This window comes from Dryobates pubescens, chromosome 6 (genome assembly GCF_014839835.1).
Source record: "Dryobates pubescens isolate bDryPub1 chromosome 6, bDryPub1.pri, whole genome shotgun sequence".
Taxonomy (NCBI): domain Eukaryota; kingdom Metazoa; phylum Chordata; class Aves; order Piciformes; family Picidae; genus Dryobates; species Dryobates pubescens.
In genome coordinates this window covers 39,212,713-39,236,573 of record NC_071617.1, presented here as the reverse complement: position 1 = coordinate 39,236,573, position 23,861 = coordinate 39,212,713, and the positions used below count along the sequence as shown (strand labels likewise).

Here is a 23,861-nt window from a genome sequence, read left to right as displayed (position 1 = left end):
TTATATTACTCTTTACAAGAAGGAAATGCTTTCTATTTGAAGATGAGCTCTATGATTCAGTAGTAGCCTGTGGAGCAGTCCTGACCTGTGTGATACAGTGCAATAGGGCAGACAGCATGCTTTGGACTGAGTACCTGGTCATTAAATGGTCCAGATCTGATACTCTGAGTCAGTGTCTTATAAAGGTGTCTTTTTATTATGTTTAGGACATCAAATGAATGGTTGAAAATTGCAAGAGTCAATGTTTATGCTTTTAAACTTGAATCTGTATACCATTTGTCTTCCTTTTCATTAAATTCAAGATACTTTCAACTTCTGAAGGTGTGAAGATACAAATTTCCATTTTGAAGCATATTACATTGTAATTTCAGTCTTCCTCAGGCACAAAGTAAGCCCAGTCAATCTAGGAATTAAAGTCTTTCTCATTATTCTCTTCTTCAACATCATAAACTACTATTTTTCCTTTGTTTCCCTATTCTTATGTTACAGTAACACACAATTTCTTAGACATTGGCTGCTTCTTCCCGTAGTTCAGAAAATTACTGGGACTTGTGTCTGAAATGTGTACCTTTTAACAGATTAGCCTTGACACTCAACTGACACTGAAAAATACTTTCATCTAAGGAGTGAGCATCTCTGTGTTTAAGGTGCTCTTGCAGCTTGTGGCCTTTTCCTATCCCTGTCGGAAACCGAGACATCAGTTCTTTATTTCAGGAAAACATTTCTGCAAAATGGATTATTTCATTGATTTCTTTATAAAAAAGAGCTAAACCCATCTATCTTTTTTCTCTTCAGTCCTCAGATTTTAATTCAGAAGACTGAACTGTTTCTGGATAGCAGATAGCATTAGTGCAAGCTTCTAGAGTTGTCCACATTATAAGCAAATGGCACAGACACCATTAGATTTCCCCACACACTCAGATAGATTGCTATCAATACATACCACAAATTAGTAACAAGAATCACTTAGACTGCTTATGCATAAGTATCGGCAGGATGATACTCACATATCACACAAAACTAAGGGACTCTATAGTTCAGGAAGACTGAACTCAACACAGGCAATCTATTAAGGAACAAAGTATAATATACTCCATTCTTGGGTTCTGCTCTTGCTCATTTTTAGAGATTACTCCTTTAAGGCATTTCAAAATAATGCACACACATCTCAACTAAAGTGCAACATGAGAAGACAACTAGAATTATCTCAGACTTTCTTTCTTGTTGTTGGACTGATGTGTCAAAGTATAATCCTTAGAAACACAAGTAAAATTCACTGCAATCTGAGGGTCTTCTTCCAATTATACATAAGGATTCTCCTCATCTTTATTTAACACTTTCTTTAGAGAACCACTTAAGTCACAGCTCATGAGAGAGAGAGAGACCATTAAAGTCAGACCTCTCAAACCAAGCAACAAGCTTCTGGATGAATCAGAGTTCATTAACTACTTAATTAAGTTCACATGGAACAGCCAACTTGATTGCAAAACTAACAGTACTTAAAAGTAGCACAGAAGACAACAGTAAAGAGAAAGAAAAGAAAGTAATTGTTAGAAATTTCAGAATAAAAATATATGTAAGGAAAAATAAGGGGTGCATCTTTACTAAAAGCTAAGGAAGATCAGAGGACCAAGGAAAACACCATTATTTTTGACACTTATATGCAGTCTAGTCACTAATGAGGTAGACTTGGATCAAGAACATTAATGCTAGTCACACACTGAAATCACAGGCCCAAGAATGGAAATGTACTGTCTTAAGTTATCTTAAAAGAAATTTTGCCTTTTCCATGTTGTGGTTTAAGACAGCTGTTCTTGCAAGTGAGCCACCTCGATGCATATTGGGAGGGAAAATATCACAAAAAGCCATGGGTTGAGATAAGAAGTCTCATGAAAACAATACAATGTACAACTACCTTAGGTATTTTTGCAGAAAAGCTAAAGCAGTAGCAGCAGCTGAAGCCAAATATAAACCAACCCTCCCCAAGCCAGCAGCCAGCCCAGTGGAAAAGACCAACACCCCAAACCTGGAAACTGGAAGCAGCAACCAGACAGGAAGCCTCTCGTACAACATGAACTACAAGCCCTATGGTACTTTGCTCTCTCCTGCACTTTCATTTTGAAGCTGGCATGACAGCAGTATGGCACTGAATATCAGCAGCAGATTCAGTTGGCTAAAACCATGATATTCCTGAAGATTTAGAATTGTGAAGGTAAAATCCATTCAGTTTACCACAGGTTATTAAGGTGTCTCTATGTAAAAATACTATCCACTTTCCTCTAAGTATTACAATTTAACATAAGCAAAGCAGACAAAGCTACTCATTATGCGAAAGAGAGCATTCCTTCCTAAATCCAAGATGTTGGGAAAAGTATAGTACAATCAACTAAAAGAATGTAACAGTAAACAACATTTACACAAACAAAGCACATTAATAATAAACAGCTTATTAGGTATAGTTCAGAACAATCCTTTACAGACAGTAGAAGAATATTTTTAACACTTCAGTGTGACTCTACATTGGGACTGCCCATGAAGAAAACCACTAGTAGTAAACTGAAAGAAACAAAGAGGAGAAACAGGTGGCTTCAGATACTGCAGAAAACCCACAGAATCAAAGATTGGTAGGGGTTGGAAGTGACTGCTAGAAACATCTAGTCCAACCCCACTGCCAAAGCAGGATCAACTAGGGCAGCACACACAAAAAGGTATTGAGGTGGGTTTTGAAAGTCTCCAGACAAGCAGACTCCACAAGCTCTCTGCGTAGCCTGTTCCAGTGTTCTGTCATCCTCACCATAAAGACGTTTCTCCTCGTGCTGAGGTGGAACTTCCTGTGTTCCACATCATACCTGTTGTTCCTTGTCCTATTACTGGGCGATCACACAAAAAAGACTGTCGCCTTCAACTTGACACCAGAGATTTATAGACGTTGATAACATTCTCTCACAGCCTTTTCATCTGAAGACTCAACAGAATAGAGTAGACTAGAATGGAAATAACTACCTAGACCTTGTTCAAGTATATATTCAGACTGCTTCTGTATTAGTCCAAAAGGCAATGATGAAAGGCATGAAATAGATCTTATTAATAGCTTTCTCATAACTTTTGAATAGGCTAAAGAAATGGCCTTGAAAGCAGTAATTATCTATGTGCTAGTAATATTAAAGTTTTAAAAAGCTTTTCCTGTTCTAAGCCACAGTGAGTAAACTGTAAAAATGTTTGTAGTTCATACTGTCTCTGCTGTTATGCAAATACATGCATGCACATACTGAGCATGTGGATGAAAATAACTCTTCCTAGATTCTGCCCTGATAGGTTTAAGTTATTGACCCTGCTGCATACCATAAATTAACCGCAACGGAGCACGGTCTGGAAAAAAGTGTAAACCCCAAGACCTGTGCCTTTTAAATACCACATTAGATTAATCCACTGAGTTTATCAGCCAGTTTGAAAAAAATATTCAGTGTCTGAGTACTGTTAATGGAAATCAGCTTTTAAAGTAGAAAACAAATAAATATAAAACATAAATGAAACAAATATTCAAATATACACTCTGGAGATTGCTGAAATGACATTCTGTACTCACTTCTGAATATGCATTATGTACTGTGAACAAGAAAGATGGCTTCCATCTCTGTTGCAAACAGCAATGAAATATATTCTGATGGCGGTTATTTTGTGCTTTTCTCTCTTTGCCAAAGTGCAAAATCAAATCCAAGCTAGTGCATATTATTTCAGTGCCCCTTGAGAAATGGTCACACCATATGAGTACTATATGACAATTTCCAGAAAATGCTTGAATATAGTCATAAGCTGTATTCCTTTGGTACTGATATCTCATCCCCACGACCCTTCATGTTGATTCCATTAAGGAGTTCTCACTGTTTCAGACACTTCAATACCATTTGCCTCTTTGGCTTCCAGTTTTAAGAGACTTGGATTTTATTCCTGCTTAATAGAATGGCTCAAACTTCAGTCTCCCCAGGTGGTTTCTAAACAATGCTGCAAGCTTTGTACTTGTTTTTTAATACACTTCAGTCCTTTGATCCTTAATGTAAGCAACTTTACACTATCTAAAAAACTCAGAAATCTAGCCAGTCACTATTTCTGCTCAATCATCCACATTTCTTTCTTTCTGATGCCCATCTTCAGCCATCCTTGCCTTTAAAGCAACTAGGCAAAATTTCTGGGGCTGACAAAACCCACATCTCTTCAGCTTCCCTCCTGCTCTGCCTTCTCTCATTTGCAAAACTGAAAATAACTCCTGAAGACAACATGCCTGGAGATGATTTTATTAACCTTTAATTTAAAATTAGTACTTTTCTTCTCCTGTCTACTAAAAATTGTGTTTAGGGAACAGAAGTGAAGTTTGATTTAATCTTTATTGTCTTTCCCTCATTTTGTCTTATTTCAACCCTATGACTCTCATGAGTGCTGTTTTCTTCAAAAACCTCTATTATTTAACCAGGGGTAAGCCAAACTTTGTATCTTAAGTAATAGATACAGGATTATATAAATGGTTTTACTTTGGTTTGCTGGACTACTATCATGTAGTCATTTTCAGATTACACTAGGGATGCCTCAGGGAATCAAGCATCCTTTCTAATGTAATAAAAATGTGACTTGATATGTCACTGCATGTAGATTGGACAGGCATAGTCTTCAAGTGTTGGGTAAAAACCTACTTGGATGGAATAGCGGTGAATGAAGCTAAATCCAGTTAGCAGCAAGTCACAAGTCATGTTGTCTAGGGCTCAGTAATGGGGCCAGTTCTCTATATCCTCTTTATCAATGATCTGGACTAAGGAAAGGAGGACATCCTCAGTAACTTAGTAGATGACATCAAGTTGGGCAGGAGTTTGGATCTGCTTAAGGCAAGGATGGCTTCAAAGAATGATCTGGACAGAGTGGATTGATGGGCTGAGATGAACTGTATGTGAGAACATCACTATGGCTCCACCTCAATTTGTAAATTTTCTGAAAATCTCTGGTACCTCTGTGGTCATTCAAGTCCTACCATATTGTGACCCTCCAAATTTTATTATAACTGTGCACCAAGAGAAGGACATGTTACGCTGCAGATTACTGATCTAAAAACCAGCAGCATTAATGAACGAGCATCAAATGGAACTTTGAAATGAATCAGAAGTTAGAGGAGAATTAGTATCAAGCACTAAGAGTTGCAATATTAGCGAATGCCATGGGTTGAGTTGAATCTGCTGCTGATATTCAATACCATGCTGCCGCCAAGCCAGCTTCAAAATGAAAGTGCTGGCTGGAGTAAAGTATTATGAGACTTGAAGTTCATATTGTAACATGAGAGGCTTCCTGTTCTGGTTGCTGCTTTCGATACCTGGGTTTTGGTCTTTTCTGCTGAGTGGGCTCTGGGTCAGGGGGTGGGAGGTCACAGAATCATAGAATTGTTAGAGTTGGAAGGGACCTCAAGGATCATCTAGTTCCAGCCCCTCCCACCATGGGCAGGGACACCTCACATTACATCGGGTCACTCAGAGCCACATCCAGCCTGGTCTTAGAAATCTCCAGGGACGGGGTTTCCACCACCTCCCTGGGCAACCTGTTCCAGTGTCTCACCACCCTCATGGGGAAGAACAACTTCTAACATCCAATTTGAATCTACCCATTTCTATTTTTTTTCCATTCTCCCTAGTCCTGTCATTACCAGACACCCTAAAAAGTCCCTCCCCAGCTTTCTTGTAGGCACCCTTCAGATACTGGAAGGCCACAATAAGGTCTCCTCAGAGCCTTCTCTTCTCCAGACTGAGCAGCCCCAACTCCCTCAGTTTGTCATCACAGGAGAGGTGCTCCAGCCCTCTGATCATCCTCGTGGCCCTTCTCTGGACAAGCTCCAGCAGCGAGCTGGGATTATTTAGCCTGGAGAAGAGAAGGCTCAGGGGTGACCTCATTACCTTCTACAACTACCTGAAAGGTGGTTGTAGCCAGGAAGGGGTTGGTCTCTTCTCCCAGGCAACCAGCACCAGAACAAAGGGACACAGTCTCAAGCTGCACCAGGGGAAGTTTAGGCTCAAGGTGAGGAGAAAGTTCTTCACCAAGTGAGTCACTCATCATTGGAATGGGCTGCCCGAGGAGGTGGTGGAGTCACTGTCCCTGGAGGTGTTCAAGAGGAGATTGGATGTGGCACTTGGTGCCATGGTCTAGTCATGAGGTCTGTGGTGACAGGTTGGACTCTATGATCCTCGAGGTCTCTTCCAACCTTAGCGATACTGTGATACTGTGATGTCCAGATCCTTCCTGCAATAGGGGCTCCAGAACTGGCCAGAGTACTCGAGGTGGGGGTCTCACCAGAGTGGAGTAGTGGCTACAGTTCTGTTGATGCAGCCCAGGCTCTGGTTGGCTTTCTGGGCTGCAAGTGCACACTGCTGGCTCATGCTGAGCTTCTCATCCACCAGCATCCCAAAGTCCCTTTCTTCAGGGCTGCTCTCAAGGCAATCACTGCCCAGCCTGTATCGGTGCTTGGGATTGCCCCGACCCAGGTGGTTCTGCATTTTGCTGTGCTTTTCTGTAAACAGGCTAGGGTAACTGTGTATTGTATTACCTCATTATATTATCTCAACCCAGAGTTGTTTTTTGTGTTACTTTCCCTCCTGTCTGTGTATGGGGAGAGGGGGGTGGGAGGGGAAATGAGAGAGCAGGCTGTCTTAACTGAAGATAGTAAATTTCATTACAAATGCTAAGAAAAAAAACTACATATGAACATTATCTGAAGATCATCTGATATGAGGTAGAAATCAAACTGCTATGAAAACCAGGCAGTGGAATGGACCCATTAAAATGCAAATGTATTAGTAAAACACATATAGCACCCATTAGATTGATTAGTAAGAAATTTCTCTGTGACAAAAGCATTGCCTTGTTTTTGTCACCTGTTCCACAAATGAATACATAAAGCAAATATTTCCTATAATGGAGAAAGAACTCCAGCAACAATACAGGTTTTGCACACATTTACCACAAGTTTAACAAGAGACAGTATTGCTCTCCATAAATTTTGTAAAGGAACTATCAGAAATGTCTGCCTAAAACTAGTCTGCTGTCATATTAACACAAAACCCCCTTGAAACATTAAAAAATAATTTGAATAAAATAAATGGGCTATAAAATAAAAGGTATCCCAGCAGATCATGGAAACAGAATTTCACAGAGCCACATGCAAGAGATGTTACTTTTAAGCAGCTTTTTTTCATTTTGTTCATCAAATATTCTTCAGAGAACTGAAGAACTACTTTGCCTTTATAATCTGTGTTGCTGGTTTTGTAGATGGAGTCTCCTAGTCTGTTCATCAAAATCTATTTTGAAGAATACCTTAATTTCACATCAAATAATGCAATTCTTGGTTTTCTACATTTTCCCTTGCTTTACCACGAAGTAAACACAAACATATATTCCTGGATGTTGTGTATTTTCAGCATGTATGTGGATTGTATTAAATACGCTTTCAGAATGAGAATACGTACAAGTATCCAAAGGGACAGTACTTGTCACATACAATGGGTTTGCACTTCTTAGGCCGGGGTCGGCACTGACAGATCTCACAGTTGTGGACATCAGTCTGGAAGCCGAAGGAACACTCCAAGGAACAGCCTGAAATAAGGCCAGTGCACAGCTCCTCCCCTGCAAAGGACAAAAGCAGGTTATCATAACGTGAAAACTGTTTTTACCAGACAAACACATCCCTAGAAGAATAGAGCTTCTGTTCCCTTTTACTTAACCCTTTCAATACATTTAATACATTTCTGTTCAAAGATCATCTTCATAGCTCCTCTGCTTATTTTAAAAAATATAACTGTAATACCCTAAGATGTGATCTAAGCTTAGAGATGCTAGACTAAAAGATCTGTCTGGAAGGGAGATATGGGAGAAAATGGACTGCTGGCATCTCAGCTACATTATTACAACAGCTAAAGTGAGATCAGAAAAGAAAAAGAGGGAAATACAACTGAGAGGCGATATCCAAAGGGCAAACTTTCAGAGTGATATTTAAAAGATGGCTAACCTACAGTTAAAACATCCACACCACTACAAAGTGTTGGTTTTACAGACAGGCTGAAGAGATGGGCAGAGTCTAATAGCATGAGATTCAACACGTCCAAGTGCCAGGTCTTACACCTTGGCCACAACCACCCCATGCAGAACAACAGGCTGGGGACAAGAGTGGCCAGAGAGCGGCCAGGTAGAAAGAGACCTGGGGTTACTGGTTGACAGTAGGCTGAACATGAGCTAGCAGTGTGCCCAGGTGGCCAAGAAGGCCAATGGCATTCTGGCCTGTATCAGGAATGGTGTGGCCAGCAGGAGCAGGGAGGTCATTCTGTCCCTGTGCTCAGCACTGGTTGCTGAACCTCTTAGCTTGACTGCATATTGAAAACTCAATTATTTCATGGTCACTCCTACCACCACATCTCCTACCAGCCTTTCTCTACTTGCAAAGAGTAGGTTGAGCAGAGCCCCTCCTCTGGTAGGCTCATACAACAGCTGTAATAAGAAGCTATCCTCTATACAATCTAAGAACCTTCTAGACTGCCTCCTCTGCTGTGTTGAGTTCCCAGCAGATATCTGGCATGTTAAAGTTGCCTACCAGGATAAGGGCTGGTGATCTTGAGACAGCCTCCAGCTGCTTATAGAATAATTCATCAACCTCTTCATCCTGGTTGGGTGGTCTCTATAACAGATTCCAACCAGGATATCAGCCTTGTTGGCCTTCCCTCTAATTCTCACCCACAGGCACTCAACCTGATCATCCTTAACCTCTAGTTCAGTGGCATCTAGAGCCTCCCTGATGTACAGGGCCACCCCTCTACCTGTTTTCCCTCAACTGTCTCTCCTGAAGAGCCTGTAGCCATTGATTACAGTGCTCCAGTCATGTAAGTCATGCCACCATGTTTCTCTGATAGCGACTACATCATAGTTTTCCTGCTGCACCAAGGTTCCAGCTCCTCTTGTTTGTTACCCATACTGCGTGCATTTAGTGTACATGCACTTCAGCTGGGCTGCTGGTTTCACCCCTGACTCCTGCATACCACCCTCAGATGCCTGTCTGGAGATACTGGTTTCAATCCCTTCAAATCTAATTTAAAGGCCTGTCAATGAGTCCTGCCAACTCCCTTCCTAAAACCCTTTTCCCCCTGTGGGATAGACTATTCTCTTGTGCCAGGATCTTTCTCTCCATCTGTGACAGATTTACTCCGTCTGTTGCTAGTGGACCTGGTGCCGTAGAAAGTTCCCCAAGATCAAAAAACCCAAAACTCCGTTGATGGCACCAGCTTCTGAGCCACTTGTCAATCATATCTGTTTTCCTGTTCCTTTCAGTATTCCCTCCTGCAGTTAAGGGTATTGATGAAAAAATTACCTGTTCACATCTGAATTCACCAGTGTTATTTCAGTGCTATATGAGGAAATCAGAATAATTTCCACAGACTTTTGCTGACATTCTGACTAATAAGATGTTGAGAATGATGCCTTCTGAGAGTATGGCTGTTACCAAAATCAACATGTTATCATACCTACATTTCACACAGTATGACATAACAAGCTGTGAAAACAGTTTTAAAATAATTTCTGAAAAAAAAAAGTCTCTATGAAGAAGTTTCATGTCATGAAAATCAGCAAGTGAATTCTGGTCTGCTTTCTGACTTCATATCTACCTAAATCTCTCCTGCTGAAGCATTATTAAAACCATGACAAATCTGGTACATACACAGTTTATGTCTGCTGCACAGGCTTGCTAAAAAACCTACTCCAGCATTTAAATGAACCATCAATTGTCCAAAGCAAAGTGTAGTTCTGAGAGAAACATTTAGAGAGAAAAAGTGAGATGGGATAAAAAAAGAGAGAAGAAACAAAGGGAAAGGGTGAAGGGGGGGGGGAAGAGGGAGCAGAGAAGGGCAGGGGGTGGGGAAGAGGGAACAGAGAAGGGCAGGGGGTGGGGGGAAAGAGGGAGAAAGAAAATATTGCAAGAGTAAAGACTTAAACATGACTCACATTCCATGTATGCATTGTCATCCTAACTATTTCTTTAGCCTTAGGTATAGCTTTAATAATTAATAATTACAAGTTAATTGTGAAGGAATAAATGAAACCAGATTTTCTGCTAATGGTTTTCATTTCAAGTGACAAATACTAAAGAATAATTAATTTATGAAAGCCAACCACAATGAACTGAGGAAATTTATTATGACAAATTATCCTAAAGTTACATGTTTGAGGGCTTTTTCTACATCTGCTTAGATAATTTCATCAGGAATATGAATCCCAAATCATGAAATGTGTCTGCAGAGAAGAGTTCCAGTACCAACTGAGCTAGTGACTGCTTCAAAAGTGTATGGAGATAACCAGACAACCTGAAAGGAGAGGACAGGAAACATTTTAAAAGCTAATGTGAAAGGAAAGCCTTTTCAGAATTTGCACCTGTACATCCCTGCAAGTCTAACAGAATGGGATCAAGAATCTGATCATACAATGTAAGTAATCCTTATGTCTCTGATTATTTATAATAGCATCACCTACGGAACTAAACTAATGGTTAGATATGAGGTAGAAGACTAAAACAAACAATATTATGAAAGGGACGATATGTCTCAGTGTGCTGCTAAGGGAAACATCTGACTCAAGAGAGGACTTTTTACATGAGTCCTAGAGAGATGTTCATTAATTTTTCTTAAGAAATGTCAAATGGTAATGTCAATGCAGAAAACAATCCTGCTACACAAGGTAATCGGAGAGCTTAGGAGGATAAGATAGCAATAGTAGTGTGAAGTATAATATTGAAAATGTGTAAGGCCATGCTGCCCACAGGGAATAAACAAGAATTTGCACAAGCTGAGAGTTCAAGCACAGGATATTGGTTGATCTCAGAATAATACTGGTGTGATATGACTTTAGAAAAGATGAATGTGTTCTTCAATGGCTCAGGCTAATATAGCTATTTTCATCACAAATACTTGGCTTTTTACTCTGAGGAGAGACATTAGATGAAATACCACACAAAAATCTGGAAGCATTTCAACTCAATTAACTACAGCAGAAGGGTAGGACAAGAATCATGGAAATGCTGTTTGTCCTCAACCAACAAAATTATTAAAATAGCCACCTGCTAGGAATGAATACTCACTTGAGAACACACATGCACTGAGTACTTACAGCAGTGAGTCCAGCCCACACAACAAGACCATACAGTTTTCTTTGCCATGTGCAACCACAAGTGCAAAAGCAGTAGCAAAGCCAGTTACCAACAGGTTCACATTTCTAGTCACAGTTTTCACTGGACCTCACTGTGCTGGCAAAAGCTACTGCTTAGAGACGTCGACCCCTCTGAACACTGTAGTTCTAGCAAATACTGCACTCTGTACCTTGTAACACCTTTACACATTATGTGCTGATTTGGATATGGGAATTTAAAATTATGCATTTGGATCAATTTAATAAGATGCTATTGGAAAAAAAGGAAAAAAGAGTAGAAAGGGAAAGAACACTTGAGGAGGAATTGGTCTTGCAAAAAGCCTTTGTTAATTGTCAGTGAATAAAAACCTATTAGCACCAAGGTTTTTAGGCCTCATCACCACTGGTCATAAACTAATTTCAGATATAGTGATTTATTTCTTTCTCCCCGTTTCTTAACTTGCTCACAGTTTTATACAGACTGTATTAAAAAAAATAAATTAACATTTCAGAAAGGCATGATACTTTCTAAGGAGAATCTGTCTGGGATATGAGGGATGGGACAACAGTCTCTAAAGAATGACTTGCCTTAAGAACAGAAGAACATGAAGATATAGTGAGGCTCTACATCTCTACATTGCACATCAACTAAAACTCTTTTCCCCTTAAGATCTTATTCTCAATACTAATGCCAAATCTTGTTTTAAAAGGTTATTGGGTCACTCTGAGTCTGAGTCACTGGCTGCTAAAGGAAAGAAAGATGTAGACAAATCAGCATATAAATGCAGCGGATATACAGATCAGGGCCTGCTCCACAAACAAGACAACAAAATTCTGTCCCAGGATATGCAATGTTAGTCTTTGTGGGGATTCACTCAGCCAATCTCTCATTCTCAGGTATGGTATCTCAGAAATAGTGTATCTACAAATGAATTCATGAGCCTAAATTCAAACCATCAGATGCATAATTCATTGCTGACTCCAGAGTGCTCACATTCCCATCTTCCATGAACCTAAGAATACTTGGAGTGTTGTTATAAAATATTACTTAAATATCAAACTGAAAAGTAAACAAAATTCAATTCCATGAATTGCACGTTTATATCTAAAACAGGCCTTCTGTTTGAACTTCCAATGGCTTGACTGTAATTCTAACTAACTCTTGTTTAAAGACCTCTCACTTTCCTTTTTCTAAACTGGGATATTAATTTTTCTCCAATTTATTGTTTTACGTATGGACACCTGGTAATTGTACTGAAAGTCATCGTAGCTAGAAAGTTTCTGAAAATGCATTCTAGTGATGCATAGCCTGTTGAAATACTTCTGGTTTTCCTCTAATTCACAGATAAAAAAAAATAATTACTAGAGAATATTAATAGATCACAGAATCACAGAATGCCAGGGGCTGGAAGGCACCTCGAAAGATCATTTAGTCCTAACTCCACTGCCAGAACAGGATTACCTACACCAGATCACACAGGAATGTCTTGAATATCTCCAGAGAGGGAGATGCCTGACACGAATTATGCCAATGTTGCAACATGGCTTATGCTGGTGTCCATTTTTAAAAAGTTTGTAGCATGGCTGAGCAAAGCTAGCTACATACCTTTACCATCGTTATTTTCTCGGTGCTGAGGCTAGATTATGTCAGGAGAACTGTTTCACAGTACCTTTATAACTAAGCACTCCTCAGCCGTCCTCTTGATGTGGATTGCTACTGCTGGTTAATCTTCAGGGGTGGGGATCTGGGGAGGCAAATTTATGAAGGAGAAAACTAGGTTACTTATCAGTAACTGGAATTCTCTGAATATATTGCCTCCACAGATCCACACTAACCCTCCCTCCTCTTGTTAGAATTAGCTCATGATTCAATTAGCTGGGTAAAAATGAAGGGACTGGGCAGTGTTATGCTAGAAAACCCTGTTTAAAAAAAAAATTCTCATGAGTCCATTGAGGCAAATTACTCACTTGGGTACTTGCTCTAAGCAACTCCAGGATTCACATACAACACATGGCTTCATGAAGATGGATTTGTAGCAGTGAGATCTCAAAGGTGGCACTACTAGAAAATCACCAAGCTTCCACCAACCTTCTAGCAGCACACTGGGTATTTTTTTCTCTTATCTGCTTCCATAGCATTACATCTATTGCAAGCATTACTAAACCAAATATATTATTGTAATCTTCAGAGATCCCTGTCAAAGACTTTTACTCTAGTGAGAAGACAAATAGTATTTATTGGACACAAGTAGTTCATCATAATCCCACCCTCTTCAGGGAGCATTTCCACGATCTTCCACATGTAGACTTAGAGTTAATATTTCACTTCTACTTAGAATATGTACTTTTTTACTGATGTAAGCCTTCAATTTTTAAGAATCATGTTTTACCCCCAATTTTTCGATGTCTCTATTTTGCTAATTAAGATCTAATACGTAATAGCTGTTCACTTTCACACCACCGCTGAAGGATAATAAAACGTCTTTCTTCTGCCATATCTACAAAATTATTCAAAATCCAAGATATACTCTCCTTGCACCAAAGGAGACTATACACACTACTGGATTTGATTTTATATGTATTTTTTCCCATGGAATTTGTTGCTAAATCAAGGGAACTATGGGAGATAGCTTTTACTAAAATAGAAAAGCATTACCAAATTTATATATTCCTTTATTATCTCCAGGAACTTTGCTTTGTCTGAAGTGTACATTTTGTGTCATTAGCATATGTGATTATTGATCACACTTTTAAATTATTATCAAAGTAAAAGATGTTTATTTAAATGGACAACATTATCACTGATGGAGTTTTGAGTAATTTGTGACTATGGATTATTCACAGGAATAGAAGAATGAAACTTTCAAATTTTGGGTAGAAAAAGTGAAAGGTTAGGAAAACAAATCCCAAACTCTACCAACTGAATGACTAACATACAGGAAAGAGGAGTTGAGATACATTTTCCCATTGTAGTCCCTGAAAAGTTTTTCTCAGACTTTTTTCCTATCATCGCTCCATAAATATTTTCAGAGCCTTAAGCACTGCTATTTAAAGGCAGCCCAGAGAGGCCCCTGCCTAAATCTTCTCAAACCTTCTAAGCCTGCCTTTGAATGTCTACACAACTAAACAAGTCCCATACTGCCAAACCCAAATTCCATGTCAGAATTCCACTCCATTTCATCAACTACAAAGGGAGATGGTGTGACTCATCAGAATATTGAAGTCCATGCTGCAGAACTCTGCTAGTATTGACTGAATGATAGCACCTCCTTTTTAACTTAATAGAATATATTTTCTTCTCATTTAAGGAAAAAGTGTCAACATGCTTCCAAAAAAATTTCTGTATCTAAACAAAAGTTTAGGGAAAAGGGGTGGGTTTATGTTTAAAGAACTGTCCAAACTCATACCAAGACTTCTAATTTTTGCATAGCGATTCCATAGTTTGCTTTCACAGACAAAAGAGACCATGGCACAAAGAGGATGATGATGCACTCTGATGAGCTTGGAAAACGACTCATCTCGGCCTTCTATAATTACACTGCCCGTAAGCAGTCTGGAATTAATGAATTGTATGACAGTTGCATCTTGTAACTGCAAAGGTAAGCCTTCAAAATGAAGCAAACAGGTTTTTTTACAACTGACAGTAATGCTCTAATTTAACCCAATTTTACTAAGATTTCAAAGGATGAAAAACACTAAAGCCATACATGCTTGAGGCTACACCCTGAACAGTACTTGATGTTTAATCCATACGGGGTAAAATGCTATACTCTGAGTTGCAAAAAAATTTTAAAGGCTTTTTCAGTAATATAATATGGGGAACAGACAAGACTGGATAAAATATTGGACCTTACTGAGAATGATCCAGGGTCCAAAAGCAACTGTCAGATTTTAAATCCTATGTTACTGCAATCAGCAGGCATTATTCACTGTGCCCATCAGTATTCTTTGAAGAAACAGGACTCCTGCCACACAAATAGCTCATTGCTGGTCTTGCTTCATTCCCCTGATGTACTCCTCCTCTTAAAGATTGTAATCTGCTCCAGTTCCCTGTGAAAGGAAAAACTGAAGACTCAAAACACAACAGCAATTGCTGCATCCTATGAGTAGCAATTTTTTTTCTTATTTATTTTCTCTTTGTTTCTTATTCTTGTATCATATTATATCAGCCTTTTTTCTTTTCTTTGAGGTATTAATATTTTCATTAAGGTATTTAATATTTTTCCTATTGTTTTAGTTTAATTTTTGGTAGGCTACAGTGGTTCTTCCACTATCTTGGATTATACTTTTTTCTTTCTAACCTCATGTAGTCTGTCTTTGGCTTCTACATGCTCCTGATCAGTATGATCATTCTTTCTCCTTCATCATTTGTGGCTCCATGTCTTCTCACTGGAACTTGCCCTCCAAAGGTAGTTTTTTCTTCCTTTCTCTTACAACTTGGTCTGCCTCTACTTTGTTACTTTAATTTTATTTTACAGCATATATATTTCCATTGTTGGAAAGAAGCTCCAAGGAGAGGGACCTTGGAGTCCTGGTGGAATAGTAAGTTATTCATGAGACAGTACTGTGCCCTTGTGGCCAAGGCGGCCAACAGTATCCCAGGGTAAATTAAGAAGAGTGTGACCAGCAGGTCAATAGGATATCTTCTCCCTCTACTCTGCGCTAGTGAGACCATACCTGAATATTGTGTCCAGTTCTGTGCTCCCCAGCTCAAGAGACTCAGGGAACTACTAGAGAGAGTCCAACAGAGGGCCAAGAGAATGAGTAATAGAATAGAATATCTACTTTATAAGGAAAGGCTGAGAGACCTGGGGCTGGTTTAGTCTTGAGAAGAGAAAACTGAGAGGGGATTTTACTAATTGTGTACAAATCTCTGAAGGGTGGGTGTCAGGACGAAGGGGCCAGTCTCTTTTCAGTGGTGCCCTGCGATAGGATGAGGAGCAACAGGTACAAACTGGATCACAGAAAGTTCCTCCTCAACATCAGTAAAAACTTCTTTATTGTAAAAGTGACGGAACACTGGAACAGGCTGCCCACAAAGGTTCTAGAATCTCCATCTACAGAGACTCTGAAAACCTGCCTGGACATATTTCCGTGGGCCTACCCTTGATGATCATGCTTTGGCAGGGGAGCTGGACTCAGTCTCTGCAGGTCCCTTCCAATCCCTACCATTTTGTGAATAATTGATTCTACGTTTGTGTGGTGTTCCAGCATGTTTTTTTGTTCAGAGCAAAAACAGGTAAAAGAATAAAGGACAAAGCAAACTACTTCCATTAAAACTATATTCTAGAAATGTTACAATTTGCTTATTCCGGTCCAAACAAATTTCATGATATCATATGTAGATAACTATTGCAAATGAATCTGCTTTACTGATTTGTAGTTGCAGGAATGTCAAGATAGCAACACAGGTTTTACTCTATGTTCTCCCACTTTGTCATTTTATGTTCATTTTGGCTAATATAGATTGAAATTTAACAAATCTTCAGCAGCGATCTCTACACAGAAATGAGAAAAAAATATTGGAAAGAAGGTTAGCAGAATTAGTATATGATGGGGATAAAGGGGACCATGTGGCCCTCCTTAACTCAGGCACTTTAAATCTGACTTGTTTGAGCAGCTTAGACCAAAAAGAAACAAGTGAGTGCAGCACAGAGATAGCGATGTTCCCAAAGGGCCACACAAGCTGAAGGTAGTACACTTTCTCATGTTCTCAGATAGCCAAGATGCAACTAAATTGACTTGGATATGAAAGTACCTAGATCTTAAAACACAGAGAACTAGTGCAGTATGTTTTCAGCATTATTTAACATAAAACTCCTTTCTACTCAGTGCTCACACACTTATTTGTCCAGAGCCTTGCAAGCAAAAGACATGGCTTAATGGAAAAATTCTGTTTCAGTCATTTTGACTGATAACCATCAAATAATGAAGACTTCTAAGCTGTTATTTTTCTTAACTTCTTAGAAAGTAAACATTGTCCCTCTCTGAATCACTGAGATTTTGAAGCAATCTACAATTCAAAATTATTTAACTGAATAGATATACAAATGATACTATTAAGTTTTCTTCAGAAGGTTTGCTACTGCAAAATGAAAATAATCCCATGTAAATTTGTCAAGAGAAAAATTCCCTTTAGTAGGTTCTTAAGCACTATTTTCTCAGAAATACTTCAAGCAATAACAGAGAGTTCTTGGGATATGGTAGGCATATGCATGCAATCTGGAGACTTAGGACAAAAAGAGTGATGTATATCCTTGTACCAAACTGAAAGGATTGCATGAACAGACACAGATGATGAAATTTGCCAAGTATGTCCATCTTCTTTGTGTTACAACTCCTCAATTTAACAACAAGAGAAGAAAAATTAAAGAATTGAAATCATGTAACAATGCTGAAAGCAGAACTTAACGTTTCTAATTTTGTCTTTAGGAAGAACTAATTAAGGCATGTACGCGATAGCTTGGATGCAATCTATGGAAAGTCATCCTTGCCACGAATACAACTTTTAATTGAAGGTATTATTTCTGTATTACCATAATGGCATTATTGCAAGCCATATAATGTTATTGTGATGTGCCTTTACCTTATGGAAATAGAAAACATGAATGCACATTTCTCCCCAAAAATGTTGAAAAAGCTCCTTAAGCAAAACACCAATCCAGTCCTAAAACTTTTGTTTGCAGAAATTGAGACTTTTTGTTTTGACCATTTCTACTGGGAACTCTAAAATAGTCATATTGGTTTAGCAAGTGACCGAAAAGAAGAGAAATGGAAAAATCCTTTAATTGTGAAAGCCTTGAGGCTACAAGGAAGATGCAGAACTGAAAATTACAAAGAGTTTAAACACATTCCTAGGCTATGCCAGCAGTTAATGATGCATCCCATGGCTGAGACTAGTATTCCATAGGTGGCCTTTATTAGGCAGTTCCAATAACCAACCTGATCTTTCCTCTTTCTATTTCATCTGTAAATATCCTTAATTCTTACAGAAACATAGCCAGAAAATACATTTTTTTTCCTTCACTAACATACACAAAATTCTCACAAAAGTACAATATTTTTCTTCTTTCTTCTTGGGGAAGAAATAGATGTTAAAAATCTGCATAAATCCTAGCTAAAGCATTAAATACACATATATACTGTAAGAACATACTATAGAATTAAAATAATGGATAGATACATAATTACATCCCTCAGACAGGCATTTTTCAAACATGACAATAAACCTCAAAAGCCATGTTTTGAGGAAAAAAAGCTAAGCTGAAAATAGGCTGTTTAGCAGCAGGAGTTTTTGAAGTACACAAACCAGATGCTCTTAAACTCTTCACACACACAGGTGAAAATGAACTGTGGGAGTCTTATCAGACTTCTCAGAGACTGAATGAATGTTAAGTAACAAATTATTAGCTTTTTTACCTCGCTGTTATTTTTACCTTAAAGTCAGATGGTTTAGGTTTTCCTCAAAAAATGCTTTTAAGGAAGCAAACAACCAGCATCAGAAATCAGGAGCCTATCCTTTGAAGATGAACAATCATAAAACACACACATACTAACACACCATAGAATCAACAGTATGAATGGAAAAAACACCTTACTAGCATTTTTACATATAGCTTGATATAAAAGGTAGAAGCCGTTTTATTTTTGCATACTCACTGGTTTTGCACTGACAGATGCGGCAACCATTTTGGTCCAGTTTGAAGCTATAGATACAGTCTTTTTCAGTCAAAGTGCAGTTAACCAAAATCTCACAGGTGGGAGGACCTATTGTGATGTATGTTGGTTCTGAAGGTAAGAGAAAACAGATTTGAGATTACATGAGAAATTTAATTGAAGTTCACCAAAACGCATACACAATGCAATTGTGCAGCAAATAACTTTTAACTAATTGTGCCCCTGGTTAATGACTAGTCTCAGTACTTCTAGAATATTTCAGCAAGCAGACTTTGTTTTGAAGTAGTGCATGCTCATCATGAACAGAGTAGTTCTGCATAAAATTTCTGAACTATGAAACAGGAAAAAAATACTGCTTCTTTTTGACTATGAAATCAGCTTTCTTGTGTATACAGTTTAAGTGTGAATGCAAAATACTTCTTTTGCCTAATTCCAAAAGTACTCCATCAAAACTTTGTGCAGGTATTTTTACTTTAAAAACTGAACAGTACTTTCTCCAAAGCTCAGTTGATTGGTACTACTAAGCTGAAAATCAAAGCAAGTTACTCAGTAGATCAAATCTTTCTCTGTGTGAGTAAGATCATTTCTAGTGAAGTTTGAAGCAGAAGAGACTGAATACCAAAAGGGAATGTACGACACATTGCATTTAAAAGAGTACTGGAAATCATTTAACATGTCTGTTCACTGAAAACATTCCTTCTTGCAGTCCACATTGCAGTACCAGACTACTCATTTTTTATGTTGAGGATATTAATCTGAATTATTATGTATTTATGAACATTATAATACTATAGATATACACACACACAACACAATACTTTCACTCTGTGAGACTAATTTTGTCTACCTTGTGTTTTTCATAGAACTCAAGCACTTAAGAACCAATGACTTTATAGTTATGAATGTTATTAACGTTGTACTAAACATTCAGGAAACAGAAATTGCATGACTATCAAAGAACTGTGAGCTTTTGGTTTACAGTTTCAATTGCTTAGTTTTATCATCTCAAGAAATGAAGGCTTAAGGGAAATTATATTCTAAAAAAAAATTCAATACACGTATCAGTAAATTGTGAAAATATGTAGAAATGTTATAATAACCATCAGGGAAATAAAACATAATGCAGAATGCACATTTTCATGGACTAGAGGCAGCCATCTCTCATCCTCAAACCAAATACATTAAAAGACAGATTTTGCCATCCTTACTTAAAGGCAGGTAGTCTTTTTTTCTCAGACAGGAGAGGCTGAGGGAGCTGGGATTGTTTAGCCTGGAGAAGAGGAGGTTCAGGGGAGACCTTATTGCTGTCTACAACTGCCTGAAAGGTGGTTGTAGCCAGGAGGGGGTTGGTCTCTTCTCCCAAGCAACCAGCACCAGAACAAGAGGACACAGTCTCAAGCTGTGCCAGGGGAAACTTAGCCTGGAGGTGAGGAGAAAGTTCTTCACAGAGAGAGTTGTTAGCCATTGGAATGGGCTGCCCGGGGAGGTGGAGTCACCGTCCCTGGACGTGTTCAAAAAGGGATTGGACGTGGCACTTGGTGCCATGGTTTAGTAGTCATGAGGTCTGTGGTGACAGGTTGGACTTGATGATCTTTGAGGTCTCTTCCAACCTTATTGATTCTATGATAGTAATCAGCATGAATTGCTAGAATTATTAAGAATTAATTAACCAAACCACAAATATCTGAGCATATTGGTCCCATGTCCAGCAAGCAGCTGGTGCACCCATGCCTTCCAGTTAAATGAAAATTACTCTATTATGAGAATGAGCACTGCTTTAATTGTCTTTTATGATTTTCTGCTTTCATAGTTTCTCCCCAGCCCTACTCCTCCCTTCATAACAGTTTATACAGCTGGTGAATAATTTTAATCCTTTTTAGATTAGGTCAGCTAAGTACAGTTTGGAGGGAAAACTGCATGAAAGACATTACAGTGAAGTTAGACAACTTCAAACTTATCTCAGAGGTCACAGTACAGATTCCTCACTTTGCTGAAAGTTTTGAGTAATACTCAAATTCTGTTGCTTGTATAATTTCTATAGGCAAAGTAGCTATACACTTTATACATATATATCACCCACAGTTTTATTTACATACAAGATGGATACTTGTATAATGGCATCTGTGTCTCTACAGACCCTTCAAATCTCTTCTAATTGAAATAAGAACTTCATCCAGGCATTTTTTTTTCCTCTCTCTTTTAATATAAATTACTAGGTTTGAGGTCAAAGGAGACATTATATAAGTTTCTGTGAATTTTTATTTCACAGCTCTGAGCTTGTTCATGCAGTACGGAAGAGGAACCATAAGCCATGTATTTTAGAGTCCACTGATTTCCAAACTAGGCTTCTTTTATTTTCAGCTAACTCCTCTTTGTTTCCAAGTTAATTCATTAAACTGACAAAATCATGCATTAATGTTTAACATTTTCAACCTCAACCAACCATTAGTTTAGGAATCATTAACATATTGATAGATACCAATAAAATGATGTATTCTGGATCCATTAATTAATCCCATCTGTTTAGGACTCAGTGCATGTAAACTAGTTTTGCAAACAAACATTTTTAGCATCTGGTGCCTATTATGAAAACCTTTCCTACCAAACTCTGTTCACACCAAAATACCCTAAACATGCAAAAGTCCAGAACAGAAGAGTTACCCCGAAGCGACTGGTCAGCCACCTCAAAACCTGCACTTCAAATGACAAAAAGCCACAGCAATAATTATATTCACTGGTGGCTAAAAGCCACAAATCATACGAATCATTAATATTACCTAAACCAAAGCTCAAAGACAGTAACACAAGCTGAAGAACAGGAGACTGTAGCTTTACCATCTGAGTGCAGAATAAGTTTGATAAAATATATAGGTAGAAACCCCTAAAAAAACTCAGTGAAAGCTGAGATGCAAGTTAATATTCATTGATCCACTTGGATGTAAACCAAATTTAAACAGAAACAGGACTGCTCATGTCTGAAAAATCACCTCTAACTTCTAATTGCTGGTATAATTTATTATCTAGAAAGAAGGAACAGGTATTTGTTGCATTTTTTGTGTGGTGACTTTTCAAATCCTGTACTTCTCTATTTTGATGCTCTTGTATCTTGGACACAGGCACACATCTTTTTTGCCCCCTTAATACAACCAGTAATACGATATTTCTTACAAGAGACAAACTTCTTGTCATTATATTAATTTGAAAGGGTTTTTTTGTTAGCTCTTTATTAATTCTATTTCATTATTCTGTTACCTCTCACTTTTGTGTCAGCCCTTACCATCCTCAATGTTTCCAGACAAGCTTACAAATCTGGGTTTTTTTCCCCTCCTGTCCCTAAAGGTAAGCCCTGAGATACAGTAATTTTATATGCATGCCTGCTTCTCAATGAGCAGCAAATAGAGGACAAAAGAAATAATTTCATTCCCTACCCCCACGTGCTAAAGTGCAGCCAGGAAAAAAAGTCAGCCCTTTTCACTTCGGTAGACAAGACTCAACAAATAAAACCAGCTCTGCTCTGCCAGGCTTCTGCTTATTTGAATAGGCAAGCAGTAGCTAAGCTTGAAAAAGCATGTACCACTGCATGATCTGAGCTAGGCTTTCATTGCTGCTCGAGGTAGAAACAGCAGAAGAAACATCCACTGCACAAATGTACAGACAATGGATGGGAAAATGGGTGCTGTTTCTGTCTGTCTGCTTTACAAACAATAAAACTCCACCATAGAAAGAAAGAGAGAAGAATAAAATAAAGATGAGTATCTGGATCAAAACAATTTTATTTTTTTTTTTTAAATAATGCATGGATTTTGCTGATGTCAAGTGCTTATATAAAAGGTGAAATACATTTTTTGTTTTATTGGAACAACTTGCTTCCAAGGTGAAACAAGACCATATTCTTGCTGATATTTGTCTGACCAGGATACTTTTGTAATATGAACAAAACCAATCCCTGGGCCTTTCCTGTTATTTTCTGATTTTTCAGACTTCACACTTCTATGAGTGATGAGTCTGTGAGTCTATGTGACACAGCTCTTATTACAAAGAGCAGACATTTCCTTCTGTTGAAGATGTGAAATGATACCTGCATGTTCACACACACAAGTTGACACAGGATGGTCAACCTGGTCTAGTACTGTGCCTTATCTACAGATCTTCTTATGCCTGTATGACTATTGAAGTAAGGTCTTAAGATAATTTTCAGCTAAAGTAATCAGAAATGGAGTGAAAGTGATGCACCCATGCTTCAGTGAGACAGGATTAGGATTGTGTTATACACACAGTTTGACCAATTGCAATTATCAAAAAGAAGAAAACTAAAATTTACCATTTATTGCTAAAGCCCTGGAAAACAAAACAAAACAAAACAAATAAAAGCCAAATAATAAAAAAATTAAGACAGTTTATTATGGTCATTTTTTCTTCTAACTTTGGAGTTTTTGTTTATGTATTTATTCAGTTAATTTTAAAGAGAACTAAGAAAACCATCCTGTCTAAGGCTGGTACCAAAAGGTACTCTGGACACTGAATTTATATCAGAAAATGAAGAGGGATTTCACTTCACTCTACTGCTGCAGAGCTGCGTGAATTATGAGAGCACCAAGTGACCAGTTTTGGTCTGCGTGAAGGACAAGAGGGACCTGCATGAGCATGGGGGCAGAGCCTGCAGCTTCAGAGAAGTGATGCGTTCTCTCTATTTAGCACTCATGAGCCCACAGCTGGAGTAGCATCTAGCTTTGGGCTCCCCAGTAGAAGAGACAAAGATGCACTTGAGCAAGTACAATATAGGGCCACCGAGCTTGTCATAGGCCACTGCAGGCAGCATACAAGCAGAGGCTGAGAGCCCAGGGCTTGCTCAGCCTAGAGAAGGAGGGCAAGGGGAGCATCCTAGTGCTGTCTACCACTACTCAATGGGAGGGCAGAAAGACAACAAGGCCTGGCTCATTTTGGAGGCGTTCCAGGCTAGAATGAAGGCTAATGGTTGCTTCTGACTGACTGTT

The 23,861-nt window shown here is 38.5% G+C and overlaps 1 protein-coding gene across 2 annotated transcripts in view; it reads right to left on the bottom strand.

Moving 5' to 3' along the window:
- Window positions 1-23,861, bottom strand: part of CRIM1 (cysteine rich transmembrane BMP regulator 1) — a 186,793-nt gene that overhangs the window by 21,289 nt on the left and 141,643 nt on the right. For both annotated transcript variants that reach the window (XM_009911724.2, XM_054162346.1), the window contains 2 exons: window positions 18,850-18,978; window positions 7,494-7,650 (listed from right to left, as the gene is read on the bottom strand). In XM_009911724.2, the coding sequence (XP_009910026.2) occupies window positions 7,494-7,650; window positions 18,850-18,978 (286 nt within the window). The remainder of the gene's footprint in view (window positions 1-7,493; window positions 7,651-18,849; window positions 18,979-23,861) is intronic.